The sequence below is a fragment of the Suncus etruscus genome, chromosome 6 (genome assembly GCF_024139225.1).
Source record: "Suncus etruscus isolate mSunEtr1 chromosome 6, mSunEtr1.pri.cur, whole genome shotgun sequence".
Classification (NCBI taxonomy): domain Eukaryota; kingdom Metazoa; phylum Chordata; class Mammalia; order Eulipotyphla; family Soricidae; genus Suncus; species Suncus etruscus.
The window spans coordinates 52,708,604-52,722,845 of NC_064853.1; the positions used below are offsets into that span (position 1 = coordinate 52,708,604).

The 14,242-nt window shown below is 40.5% G+C and overlaps 1 protein-coding gene across 2 annotated transcripts in view; it reads right to left on the reverse strand.

Annotated features, from left to right (window-relative positions):
• Positions 1–1,078: 1,078 nt before the first annotated feature.
• NIPAL3 (NIPA like domain containing 3) overlaps positions 1,079–14,242 on the reverse strand; it is a 55,723-nt gene continuing 42,559 nt past the window's right edge. For both annotated transcript variants that reach the window (XM_049774877.1, XM_049774875.1), the window contains exons 11-12: positions 8,771–8,865; positions 1,079–2,881 (exon numbers count right to left, since the gene is read on the reverse strand). In XM_049774877.1, coding sequence (XP_049630834.1) covers positions 2,682–2,881; positions 8,771–8,865 — 295 coding nt within the window. In that variant the 3' untranslated portion in view covers positions 1,079–2,681. The remainder of the gene's footprint in view (positions 2,882–8,770; positions 8,866–14,242) is intronic.

A 14,242-nucleotide genomic window follows, 5' to 3' on the forward strand; every position in this document is an offset into this window, starting at 1 on the left:
CCTTTACACTATACTATCTCTTGGGCCCCATTTTTGCTTGTATATAGGTAAAGACCTATAACAACAATGATCTCCTACAAATCTCCTAAAAGGAAGGTGGTAGACTAAGGTGGGAAGGAAATAGAATACTAAATGATCATCTAGGTTTGACACATTTTAGTGACTTTCCCAGCACTCTTCTGCCACATTCCTCCTAACAATCACCTTAAAAAATCAAAATAGCAGCAAAACCAAATTTTAATTCCCCTTCAGTGTTTTGTTCTTGTAGGCATGTAGTTTAACTTCGATAAATGATTTTTATTCCCGCTCATATTCCATCTCCATCTCCGCCCTGTTTAAGACCTTTCTAGTCTCTTCCTCAGGAACTCTCAGTGTCTCCCTTGGAAACACATTAAATGCTTCAACCCGGTATTACAGACCCTCTGTGATCTGGTCTCCACTACTGAGCTCTACAGGCTCATCTCTCACCTCCTTTCCTAGCTCTTTGCCAGCTTCCCTGTCCTATCTCATACCTTAGGCTCTGCCTGGGTGTTGAGCACTCTTTATATTAATCGTTACTCAAATCTTAGCTATATTTGCCTTCCTGCCTCCACCCCTCCATCAATGTGTGGGGCCTAAGTCATCTCTCTTTCTAAATACTCTGTTCCCTTAGCAGATTTACTATAACTGTTACTTTCTGCAGTTGCCTATTATATCTCACGTCTGTCAGGGTGGATCCTGCCATAGGTCTCTGTGATTCCTCTTGCTGACCTGGAGAGATGAAAGTGTATCTTACTCTTCCAAATCTACACACAAAGCCAATGCACAGAGCTAATGCCTCATAAGCACTGTTGAGTTGATACCCATCCAAAAGGAAAAAAGTTATTGTTGACTTCTTTTTTTTTTTTTTTTTTTTTGGTTTTTGGGCCACACCCGGTAATGCTCAGGGGTTACTCCTGGCTATGTGCTCAGAAGTTGCTCCTGGCTTGGGGGACCATATGGGACACCGGGGGATCGAACCGCGGTCCGTCCAAGGTTAGCGCAGGCAAGGCAGGCACCTTACCTTTAGCGCCACCGCCCGGCCCCTATTGTTGACTTCTTAGCCATATAAAACACAATACAGAAGTGGTTGAGACAATACAGAAGTGGTTATCACAGCCAACATATGTCAGTTTTGGAAGTCAAGGTACTAAATCAATATTAAGTATAACCCATAAAAATTAACGATCTATCAACACTGGTTATTAACACTGTTATCGTGCCTGTGAGTTAAAGGCTGCTTAAGGAAGCAATAAGCATAGATCTAAGTAATCACAGGATGGAAAAATGTCTCAGATCCTATGGGGGTTACTGACCTGTTAAATGAACCCCAGAGAGAAAACAATAATAATTTCGTTGTGGCAGGGATGGACTGGCCCCTAGAAGATGAGCTAAGCATATCTTTTTGTTGTTAGGCTTCAAGGAGCATGATCCTTGGATTGCCTCCTTCAGAATCACCTATGCCAATAGACTCAAGTCCCACCCCAGTCTCTGAGAAAATGAAGTGAGTTTGTAGGAGTATGCATTTATAAATAACCTCCTTACGGGATCCTTATGCAGATTCAAGTTTGAAAACTTTACCTGCCATTCTCAAAAATAGACAGTGAGGCTACAGGAAAATAAGCACATATACAGCCAGAAAGAAAGCAGCCCTATTTCTGGGAATTCTTGCTTTTCTGAGAGGCTTATGTATGGGTCAGAGGTACAAAGGGTCTCCATGGACTCCAAAGACATTAACCAATAAATCAGGCTGAGCTGTCTCTCTAGAAAGAAGAGGCTAAAGGAGAGGTAAGTCTCTGAAATGAGCAAGCCCAATCTTCCAGAGGATATTCACATGCAGGAAAACATACAACTGCCAGGTTTTCTGTCAATCCTTTTATAAGTGATACAAATCACCTTTTGTAAAAAGTGATTTTTCTTCCAGGTGGGCCAATGTCTCATCACTTCTGCTTTTGTCCTTCATGTTTCCCCCTCAGATCATAATTTCTTAGTTCTTTCTGGGGATAAAAATTGAACAAGTAGTTCACAAAACCAAAAATCCATCTAGTTTTGGAGAAGGGCCCAGGCACACACATCAGGCACATTTTTTTTTTTTTATCTGAAGGGCACAATCAGAGGCAGATGTGCATTTTCCTGCCGAGGAGTAATAGATTCTCCCCCTCTAACTTTGGCCTGTCTTGCCACAGAAAAGTGACAGAGAGCAAGCACAGATACGAAACTGAGTGAGAGGGCATAGGACAGACCTGCTTGGGGTAGGTGCGGGGGGAGATTATATCTTGAGGCCTCCAGTCTTTCACTGGATTTGGAAAGTAAGAGCAGAATCTCTACCCAACTTTTAGCGCTAAGGAATGTGGCAACCTTTGGTCACTAGTTGGGAAGCTCAGTTATCATCTGCAAAAATGATAAGTAAGGCTTTCCCAATTTGGCTCAGGCAGAGTTCCAACTCCATACCAAACACTGCTCTCAGCCCTCTACCTCTAACCCCCTTCCTCATTATCTGAAATTTCCAAGGCAAAGGCTTGGCATGATCTCTGTCCATATAGTACTTGATTTTAAAAAAAATTAAGATTTGAAAGGCAAGGTTAGAGTTCAGGGTTTAACCACTTGTCACAAGGCTTAGGCAGTTATAAATGGCGGGGAAGGATGTCTTCTTCAGACTGGGCTCACTCTTTCTTGGTGTGTTCCAGGACTCTGTAGGGAAACCCAGAAGCACTTCGGGAGCTGTGTTGTTCTTGCATGACGGGCAGTGTGGCAGGCGCGTAGATCTCAGAAACATTGTCGTTGTTTTCCAGAGCCCCATAGGAAAAAGAAGCTTTGAGGTCAGGCTGGACTGTCATCCCCTTGTCATGCATATTTTGCATACCTGAAATGAAATAAATTCATTTTCCCCCAATCATTATAGGGTAAAGGGGTCAAAGAGGGTTGCATCTTCCTCTATTTCACCACAGACTAATTATAGTGAGTGCTTGGAAACTAATCATGTGCATTGTCAATTTCCTGAATGCTTTAGACTGAACAAAGAGCACCCATAAATATACACTAGAAGTAATATGGTTGCTAAGCAACAGGGGATGAATCTTTAGGAAATGCGCACATCAGGCAGGCCACTGGCAAGAGAAACTACCAATTGGCCTAAATGGAAGAAAGAGATCTACTTGAGCCACAGGTAGAGTGCAAATCACTATGTTTTGATCATGGTAGATGCCAGCAGTTTTCTTGAGTTAAATCAGGATCCAGAAAACTCCACTGTATTGTCAAAGGGTGACTAGTGTTAGGATATGTGACATGTAGCATCATGTTCAAAGGGTGAGTTTTGGCCTTTAACACGAATCCCTGATCTACATAGAGTGTAAGGTGTGATTTTGCTTATTTGTAATTATTTGCACACTGATGTTGTGTTTCAAGTTATATCTGAGGACAAGGATGTTATTCAGTAATTATTTTATTTTATTGGGGGAGGTTGTTGGGCCATCTGGCTGTGTTCAGGGCTTAATCCTCACTTAATGCTCAATAATTACTCCTGAAGAGGCTCATGTCCTCATTAATTCTTTTGTTTTTGTTTTTGGGTCACACCTGTCTCTGCTCAAGAATCATTCCTGGGCCGGGCGGTGGCGCTAAAGGTAAGGTGCCTGCCTTGCCTGAGCTTGGACGGACCGTGGTTCGATCCCCCGGTGTCCCATATGGTCCCCCAAGCCAGGAGCAACTTCTGAGCACATAGCCAGGAGTAACCCCTGAGCATTACCGGGTGTGGCCCAAAAACCAAAAAAAAAAAAAAAAAAAAAAGAATCATTCCTGGTGATCCTTGGGAAACAATATGGGGTGCCAGGAATCAAACCAAGGTCAGCGGTGTGCAAGGAAAGCACCTTACCCACTGTACTATCTCACTGCCCCTTAATACTTTTTGTATTTTAAAAATAATCTTCTTGTTTTTGTTTTGGGCCACACATGGTGGTATTCAGGACTCCTGCTTCTGAGCTCAGGGATCACTCTTGGCAGTGCTCGTAGTATTCTATGGGATGCTTGGGATGGAAATCAGGTTGGCCATTTGCAAGGCAAATATTTTACCTGTTGTACCTGTCCTATCTTGTCCCTTAAATTATATTTTCTTATTTTGTCTTTTAATTTTTTTTGTTTTTTGTTTTTCGAGCCACACCCGTTTGATGCTCAGGGGTTACTCCTGGCTAAGCACTCAGAAATTGCCCCTGGCTTGGGGGGACCATATGGGACGCTGGGGGATCGAACCGCAGTCTTTCTGTGGCTAGCGCTTGCAAGGCAGACACCTTACCTCTAGCGCCACCTTGCCAGCCTTGTCTATTTTAATTTTTAATTAATTTATTTACCTTTATTCTACAATTCCCTTTATTAAGAGGAACCTAGTTTCCTTTAAAGTCATCTTTTCTCCTGACAGGTAATTAAGACCCTTAAATATTTCAAGCTGGGGAGTTCAAGTGGTAGGAAATATGAGTCCCTGAGTTCAATTCTTAGCACTACCAAACACACAAACAAGAAATTGTCCCAGTATAAACCATAAGAACTGAATGAAAGTATCTTTATAAAACTATGTTGATAATAACAGTTGACAACTGACTGCTTCATATGTCCTAGGCGTTGGTCAAAGTGGGCTGGAGAGATAGAACAGTACGTAAAGTGCTTGCCTTACATTTAGCCAATTGGTATTGATCCCAAACACTATATATGGTCTCTCAAGCACTACCAGGAGAGATCTTTGATTGCAGAGCCAGGATTAAGCCCTGAGCACAGCTGTGTGTTGTCTCCCTCCAAAAATAAAAATAAAACAAACCCAACCAAATGGTAATCATTATAGCAATGGTAATAATGATAACAGCTAATAGGTCCATTTTGTAGGTGGCAAACTGTTCTAAACGGTTATAAAGCTTTATCTCATTTGATTTTTATAACTCAGGAGAGGAGGAAGCTGAAGGTTAAGTAGGTTGCCTAAGATCACAAAGCTAGGAAGTGGCAGAGCCAGGGTTGGAGTGGCAGAGCCAGGTTTGCTGGAGGATTAAACTATGAAGAATTTACTGAACCCAAATGTTGTATGTTCTCCCAACATACCTGCACATATTCCCCAAGATGATATATCAGAAAGGCCCTACTATCCTTGGTTTTCTGGGTAATAAAATATAGATTCAGAAAGGAGAAGTAAACTGTACAAGGTCTCACAGCTCATGAGTCAGAGCTGAGATCTGACACCAAAACCTGTACTTTTACTATTCTGAAAAAGGCCTGGGAAACTGAGTATGAAAAGCCCTTTGTTTCTGTACTCTGTGAGTCTTAGAAGATGGTCATTTGAAGGGTATATAGCTTAGGAGTTTGTGGTTTGGATTCGGAGGTCTCTGATTGTGAGGAGAAGGTGCAAAGAGGGGTCCCTCTTAGAAAGTTGGATTACTAACAGTAAGAAGTGAATCTGGAGTAGTGTTCTTTCAGTCACCTTTTGTAAGATAGAAAGAATTTAATTCTGGGGTCTTGCCAACACTCTGCAGCCAAAGATCATAAGGAATATGTACAGTTTGAACAAATTTGGTTTATTACGTCATTGCCAGGAGGGAGACATACACATGGTCTTCCCAATAAGAAGGTATTGGAAACAATTATGGAATTAGATCTGTGAAAGATAATTTCATGGAGGGTTAAAGGAGATAGGATTTTGGTTTGGATTGGATTCTGTCATAAGGGAGAATAATTCTACAATTTGGTATTTTAATGAACCTTAACTAGACAAAGAGAAAATGAGATGAAAGCTTCAATATAGTTGTGGAGGAGGCAGTGGCCACTCATATCAGCCAGATTTGGGAAATATGTTGCCTGTGCTCAGACAAAATGGAGTGGTCAAATTTTTTTTTTTTTTTTTTTTTTGGTTTTTTGGGCCACACCCAGCGTTACTCAGGGGTTACTCCTGGCTGTCTGCTCAGAAATAGCTCCTGGCAGGCACGGGGGACCATATGGGACACCGGGATTCGAACCAACCACCTTTGGTCCTGGATCAGCTGCTTGCAAGGCAAACACCGCTGTGCTATCTCTCCGGGCCCGAGTGGTCAATTTTTGATCTACCACAATCACAGAGTGACTGTGTCTGATGCTGATTTTCAATGAAATTGTTCATGTTCAGCCAACGCTCAGAAAGGCCCAGCTTCTAATTTATCAGGGTTGCTTTTCATCTTTCTCATTTTTCAAATTCTTTCAGTTGCTGGTATCACTAACAATCTCTTCCAATCATTACATGTAGTACATGTAGTACATTTTTGGAATTTGAATGCTTCTTGAGTAGTAACTATGGATCTGTGGTGCAGATAAATTCTAGATAGTTTTCAGATAAATTCTAGGTAGACTGAAAGATACCTGTTAAATTTACTCTTCATCTATTACATGGTTTTAGATCAGACCAGTGTTTAAAATTTTCAGTTTTTTTAAAAAAAGGAACAGAAACTAAAACCAAATGTAACTAGACATCGATTACATCCCAAACACCAGAAGTAGTATTTACAGCTGAGGGTCAGAAGCCTTGGGAGATCTGACCCTGAGCTCAAGGTTGCACAGTGGGTAGGTGGTTGAGTTGGGATTTGAATTTAAGTTCTACTGAATTCGAAGCCCTCATCTTCATAGTGCCGAATGGTTATCTATCTGGAACTTTCCTGACATGACATAGCAAATAGGACTGGTCGCCTCTCTTCAATATATGATTCATTATTAGTAAAAAGGCACACTGAGGAAGCAGAGAATCATAGCCACAAACATCACGGAATCTAAGATTATCTTCATCACCTTCTACTTCCCGCCAGAAAACTATAACACTGTACATATGCATATACAAAAGTTTAGATATTTTACATACACAGTTTACAAACACACAAATACACATATACATACACATACTTGCACACACACAGAGTTGACACCTCACCTATCTGGAATTCAGCTATCCAGCGCCCTCATCTATCCGGAACACAGCCGAGAATCAAGGAAGTAAGCAAAAAAGGCATCTCAGCAGCCAAATTAGATGTTTTACAAAGTCCATGCACTAAAGCTCATGCACTTAATACCTAGGAGAAACCTTAAGTCCCCAACTCATCAGAACTTATTTAAATTTTACACAGTGCAAACAAATCTGGTCAAATGCGAAGACTGACAAGGTTGTTATATTATGCAGGCAGGCTGGTAACAGCAAGAACAATAGACAATGGATTATTAGCAGGAGATGAGGAAATAATAAAAAATAAACAAAGTAGACACAAAAGTCGTGGAGCCATTAAAAGTAGGGGTATGTCCAGTCCTGAGAACACACTGCATCACAAAGCACTTTCTATAGCAGTATTTGATACTCAATATGATTACATTTTGTTTATGAAACTAAGGTTGAGGGCTTTTTCATATTTTTCTTTAAGGGAGAGTTTCATCACATATGCTAAAGTAAAATAAATGAGATTAGATTAAAAGCTAGTGGTCACTGATAACCTAAAAAATTTAGGTCAGCAAAATTAGATGGGCTGGTGCCCTCTCTTAACCTTTTCATTTGGACTCATTTAGGCTTGATAGGCATTTTCTCCATATTCCAAAGGCCCTGCTACTTCCATCCAAAAGTATACAACTATTTCATACGTTAGTTTCTGCATGATTTTAAGGCTGTTGATTTGTATTTCTTTCACAGTATGAATCCATAGTTCTCTGGAAAATCAAGTTTTCAACAGAATAATCCATTTGCTTGCAGGATCTGCCAAAGCCAAAGAGGCCATGCTGCCAGGGTCCATAGGGGCCTTGCAGGCAGGATTCTGACAAGATACTTCAAGCCTTTTTAAATAGAGAAGCCCAGGGGCCTATGTCAAAACCCTAGGCTGGGAGAGGGAGAAAGAGGTTTTGGAACCAGGGTAAGGTCAGCTTGAGGTAAAGGATAAATAGTCCAAAAAGATAAAATCAGGGAGAAAAGTCCTAGCTAGGAGTAGAAACAGTTTAGTCAGATTGCTGCTCTAACTGCCTCTTCAAACTGCTACAGACTCTCCACAACGACTCTCCATGCCCCAGCCTTACTGAGAGGGGGTAGCAAAGAAGGGGGAGGGGAGATAATTGTATAGCTCCAGCCAACCAATAATAATTGGTTAAGGTCTTTCTTAAAGGGATGGACCCATTTTATGGCTGGTGCTGGACTGCTGCTGGGGTAACACAGTAATGTAGGACAAGAGTTCCAAGGAGTATGCTTACAGTATTTGAATGTCCTTCATAGTATTTTCTCTGCTTTCTCTGATCATTTCAAGGAGAATGGATTTTCTCTTTTGTAGGCATGCAACCTAGTGCTGCAGGTCATAATTATATTCAAAGTGAATCAGGATTGTCATGAAAACATTCTGAAATAGACATGGGGAATGACTAGATGTGCTTAAAATCAAGAGAGGTGTTTTAGCCATAGCCTCCTCTTTTGCAACCAAGATTTAAAATAGAAAAGAAATGGGCCAGAGAGATAGCATAGCAGGTAGGGCATTGCCTTGAATCATCACCAACCTGTCAGGAGTGATTCCTGAGCACAAAGTGAGGAGTTAGCTCTGAGCACCACCTTTGGGTATGGTCCCCAAACAAAAACAATAACCAAAAAGAAAAAGGAAAGAGACAGACAGTCACACCATAACAGCACAGCTCACCTTTCCTGTACTAAACCCAGTAGCTGGGTGTGTTTTTCTAAACAGTCAATAGTCATCATTCTAGACAGACTGGCCAGAAAGGACACACAGGGTTTTAGCATTACCTGGCATAGCATCCATGGAAATGTAGGGTTCAAATGAAACAGCCTTCTTCCTGTTACGAGTGATTAAGAAGACACCCAAGAATGCGATGAGGCACCTGAAGAATGGAGATAAGGGAGGAAATCGACATAAGGGAGGAAGAGAAATAAGGTCAGAACAAGATCAGCAGGGACATATTCAAACTAAGTGTCTTAGGACATGAGAAAAGGTACAAACTAGGTAAAAAGGGATTTCTGGCTGCTGAGGGAACATACTGATGAGCAGCTCTAAGAAGCTGCTAGGCCTGAGGTCAGCAGTGAAGAGATATTAGATGAATAATAACAGCTTTCACAGTCCCACACACCTTGATGTCACACAAACCATAATCAGAATCAATTAGGCTCTCCTGGACTACAGACTCATAGTTCTCCACTTTCATTTAGCCTATAGCTTAAAACACCATTAAAACAATTATTTTCCTTAAAAAATTATTTATGACCTAAATTTTTATCAACTCAGGATAGACTAGAGAAAAACAGAAAGTGGTTGTTCTCCTCTGGGTGAGAATATATATATACAGATATATATTACAGAATATCAATTTTTTTTCTTTTCCCTAGAGTTTAAATAAAAGAGCACTTTGTAAAAATTAAGATAGAATGTACATGCAATAAAATGCAAAAACCGTAATATCGAGCTTGAAAATTATATGTCCACATCAAGGAGACGACAATGTCACATGCATAGAGGGTTCCTTGTCCCATTCCTAATCCATGCCAGTTCTTACCCAGAGCTAAATACTATCTCATCACTACATATCATCAGATGTGATTTGCCCATTCCGAGATTCTTGTGACATCATAATGTGGCCTCCTTATGTTAGCATTTCACTTCAATTTTTTTTTTTTTTGGTTTTTGGGTCACACCCGGCGGTGCTCAGGGGTTACTCCTGGCTGTCTGCTCAGAAATAGCTCCTGGCAGGCACGGGGGACCATATGGGACACCGGGATTCGAACCAACCACCTTTGGTCCTGGATCGGCTGCTTGCAAGGCAAATGCCGCTGTGCTATCTCTCCGGGCCCTCACTTCAATTTTTAAAGTATGGTTTTGGTAACATGGGTATAATATTGTTAAGTTAGGGCATTGATATACATAGTATCTCATCATCACCCAAGCACCCAATAGACTCTACCTTTGTGCTTATGTAATTTTTAGCCCATCCCTTCTATCCCTTCCAACCCTCTCCTCTTACTGCTTGTTAATCTGTGTGTTGTAATCCAAGGCAAAGGCTTGTCATTGTTCAACCTATTCCCTTTTTTTGTTTTTCTGTGTTTCACATATGAATGAGATGGGACTATATTTATGCTTTTCTCTCTGACTTACACTCTCTAGTTCCATCCAAATTGCAGTGAGAGGCCAGAGAGATAGCATTTTCCTTGCATGCAGAAAACTGATGTTTCGAATCCTGGCATCCCATATGGTCCCCTGAGCCTGTCAGAGTGATTTCTGAGCATAGAACCAGGAGTAACCCCTGTGTGCTGCCAGGTGTGACCCAAAAAAAACAAAAACAAAAACAAAACAACAACAACCCCCCAAAAAAAACCTGTAGTGAACTGTAAGATTGTGGGGGTTTTTTTGTTTGTTTGTTTTTTGGGTCACACCTGGCAGCGCTCAGGGGTTACTCCTGGCTCTATGCTCAGAAATCGCTCCTGGAAGGCTCAGGGGACTATATGGGGATGCCGGGATTTGTACCACTGTCCTGCATGCAAGGCAAACTCACTACCTCTATGCTATCTCTCTGGCCCCAAGATTGTATTTCTTATTAAAATAAAATTTCAATGTATTTTATTGTGTATCTGTATCACAGCTTCTTCATCCATTCATCTGTCATCAGACATTTAGGATGTTTTTATGTCCTGGCTATTGTACAAGTGCTACAATGAATATATGTTTGTGCATTTCATTCTTCAAATGAATGTTTTGTTTTGGGTGCGGATCAAAGCCATCAAGTAGAACTGTTGAATCATATAGAAGCTCTGTTCTGACTTTTCTTGAGGAATCTTCATACAGTTATCAAGAGAGACTGAACTAGAGGACTTTCCCAAGAACAGTAAATGAGTAACAGTAATTTTTGATTTTTAAAATTTTTATTTTGGGGAAGACCTTTTGAACAGCCTCTGTTCTGCTGCATGCTAGGCCATGAACCACCTCATCCAGGATAGTTCCTGAGGATATAATAACAGAGGAAGGCTGCCCTGCCCACGAAGGGCAGAGCCAGAGTAGCTTGGCTGCTCCACTTTACTTCGGGGCCATACACATCTCCTAGACAATGAATCCAAGCGCAACACATAGAAAATACCACAATACAAGTATAACAATGGGAGGAAACAACACAGGCAAATAACCATGCATAGGGAATGAAGATGACAGCACTGATGACCCAAAAAGTTCCAACCACTTTTTAGCTTCTCAGATAATAAGTTTAGAGAAGAAATGTGGAAGATGTTCATAGAACTCAAAAGAATCTTGGATCAAACTGAATGAGCCACAAATAATAATCAAGAGGATCTGAAAATAGAAATGAGAAAACTCCAAACTGAAATTACAGGACTTAAAAACTTAATAGGCAAAACTGAAACCTCACTGGAAAGCCTCTCCAATGAGTAACAGCAGCTGATGACCGAATCGGTGAGCTAGAAGATGATATGCATAACAACTCCTTATAACAGAAGAGATTGAAAAAGAGCCTTAAAGAAAACTATCAGACAATAAAAAAAAAAATCTTTAAAAAATGTGGACAAAAAAAGTCTTTGAAAAACTCAACAGAAACAACATAAGAATCATTAGAGTCCCAGAGACCCAGGAAGAAAATTCCCAGGAAGAATCAACAGTCAAGGACATCATTACAGAGAAACTCCCAGAGCTAAAGATTGCATACAACCAAATACTGCATGCCCAAAGAGTACAAGAGTACCAGCTAAAATAGACCCAAAGAAAAGCACCTCAAGACACATCCTAATTACAAAGACAAATCCCTTTCAGAATACTGAAAGAAGCAAGATTAAAAAGGGGAATTATGACGGCTGGAGAGATAGCATGGAGGTAAGGCGTTTGCCTATCATGCAGAAGGATGGTGGTTCGAATCCTGGCATCCCATATGGTCCTCTATGCCTGCCAGGGGCGATTTCTGAGCATGGAGCCAGATGTAACCCCTGAGCGCTCCCAAGTGTGACTCAAAAACCAAAAAAAAAAAAAAAAAAAAAAAAAATGAAATTAGATTCAAAAGAGCATCCTTAAGATTTACAGCAGATCTGTCATAAGAAACCATCAAGGCCTGAAGGCAGTGGTGGGATATAGTGACAAAACTCAATGAAATGAATGTTTTGCATAGAATACTGCACCCAGCCAGTCTCACTTTTAGGTTTGAAGAAAGTATACATAGTTTCACGGATAAACAACAGCTCAGAAATTTTTTTTTTTTTTTTGGTTTTTGGGCCACACCCGCTTGACGCTCAGGGGTTACTCCTGGCTATGTGCTCAGAAATCGCCCCTGGCTTGGGAGGACCATATGGGACGCCGGGGGATCGAACCGCGGTCCTTCCTTGGCTAGCGCTTGCAAGGCAGACACCTTACCTCCAGCGCCACCTACCCGGCCCCAGAAATTTGACAGTCTCAAAATCAGCCTTAAAAGAAAAACTGGGGGCTGGAGAGATAGCATGGAGGTCAGGCGTTTGCCTTGTATGCAAAAGGACGATGGTTCAAATCCTGACATCCCACTTTAGACAAGACAGACCAACAGACACACCAAGTCCTACAAAAGATGACACTAAATTCCAAGACAATGATCTCTCTCAATGTCAATTAACTAAATGTACCAGTTAAAAGACACAGTGGCAAAATGGATCAAAAAGCTGAATACAACATTCTGCTACTTACAAGAAAAGCATCTGAATAGTCAGAATAAACACAGACTAAAAATCAAAGCATGAAGGACAATCATCCAAGGAAACAATTCCCTTAAAAAAGCTGGAGTAGGGGCCGGAGAGATAGCATGGAGGTAAGGCATTTGCCTTTCATGCAGAAGGTCATTGGTTCGAGTCCCAGCATTCCATATGGTCCCCCAAGCTTGCCAGGAGTGAATTCTGAGCATAGAGCTAGGAGTAACCCCTGAGCACTGCCGGGTGTGACCCAAAACCAAAAAAAAAAAATAATAATAATAAAAAGAAAAGAAATCACACTCCTAAACATATACATACCCAATGAGGGACCAGCAAAATATTTAATATAATCGTTAACAAATCTAAAAGAAGATATCAATAGCAACACAATAATAGTGGGAGACCTCGACACTGCCTTTTCACCCCTTGAGAGGTCAACCAGACTGAAACCCAACAAGAAACTACCAGATCTGAAAGAAAAAAAAGAAGGAAGCAGCCTAGTAGATATATATGTATATGTGTATATAATATATATATGTATATATATATATATATATATATATATATATACACACACACACACACACACACACACACATACACTACTCCACCCGCCGGAAACTGGATACACATTTGTCTTCAATGCACATGGTCATTCTCTGGGATAGACCTCATGCTGGCCCATAAAACATTCCTCCATAAAATCAAGAGGATAGAAATTATATGGACTACCTTCTCAGATCACAATACACTGAAATTAGAAGTGAACTACAAAGGACAGAGAAGAAAACTTTAACAACTAGAAATAATTAAACAGCTCACTACTGAACAACAAGTGAATCAGAGAGGAAATCAAAAAATTCCTGGAAACAAATGGAAATGAAGAAACAAATAATCAGAATTTGTGGGACATAGCAAAAGCTGTACTAAGGAAAATTTATAGCTTTGCAAGCTCACACAAGGAAGGAAAAAAGGGCCTACTTAAATAACTTAATGACACAGCTTATAAAATTAGAAAATGATCTACAAAAAGAATCAAAAATATGTAGGCAGAAGGAAGTAATAAAGCTTAGAGTAGAAATCAATGAAGTGGAGATTCAAAAAACAATCAGAAAGATCAAAAAAAGCCAAAGTTGGTTCTTTGAAAAAATAAACAAGATTGATAAACCACTAGCAAAAATCACAAAGAAAGGGAGAGAGAGAAACTTAATAAATCAGTTTAGAAATGAAAGGGGGACATCACTACAGATACTACAGAGAATCAAAAGGTAATCAGAGACTACCTTGAGAAACTCTTTTTATCCCCTCCCCCGAGAAACTCTTATGTCACAAAACAAAAGAACCTGGAAGTAGATACATTCTTGGACTCTTATAATCTTCCACAGTAGAATCAGGATGATCTAGCCTCTCTAAACAGACCCATCACTATTGAGGAAATTAAAATGGTAATCAAAAGTCTTCCCAAAAACAAAAGCCCAGGACCAGATGGATTCACTAATGAATTCTTTCAAACCTTTCAAGAGAAACTACTACCAGTTCTTTTCAAGCTCTTTCAGG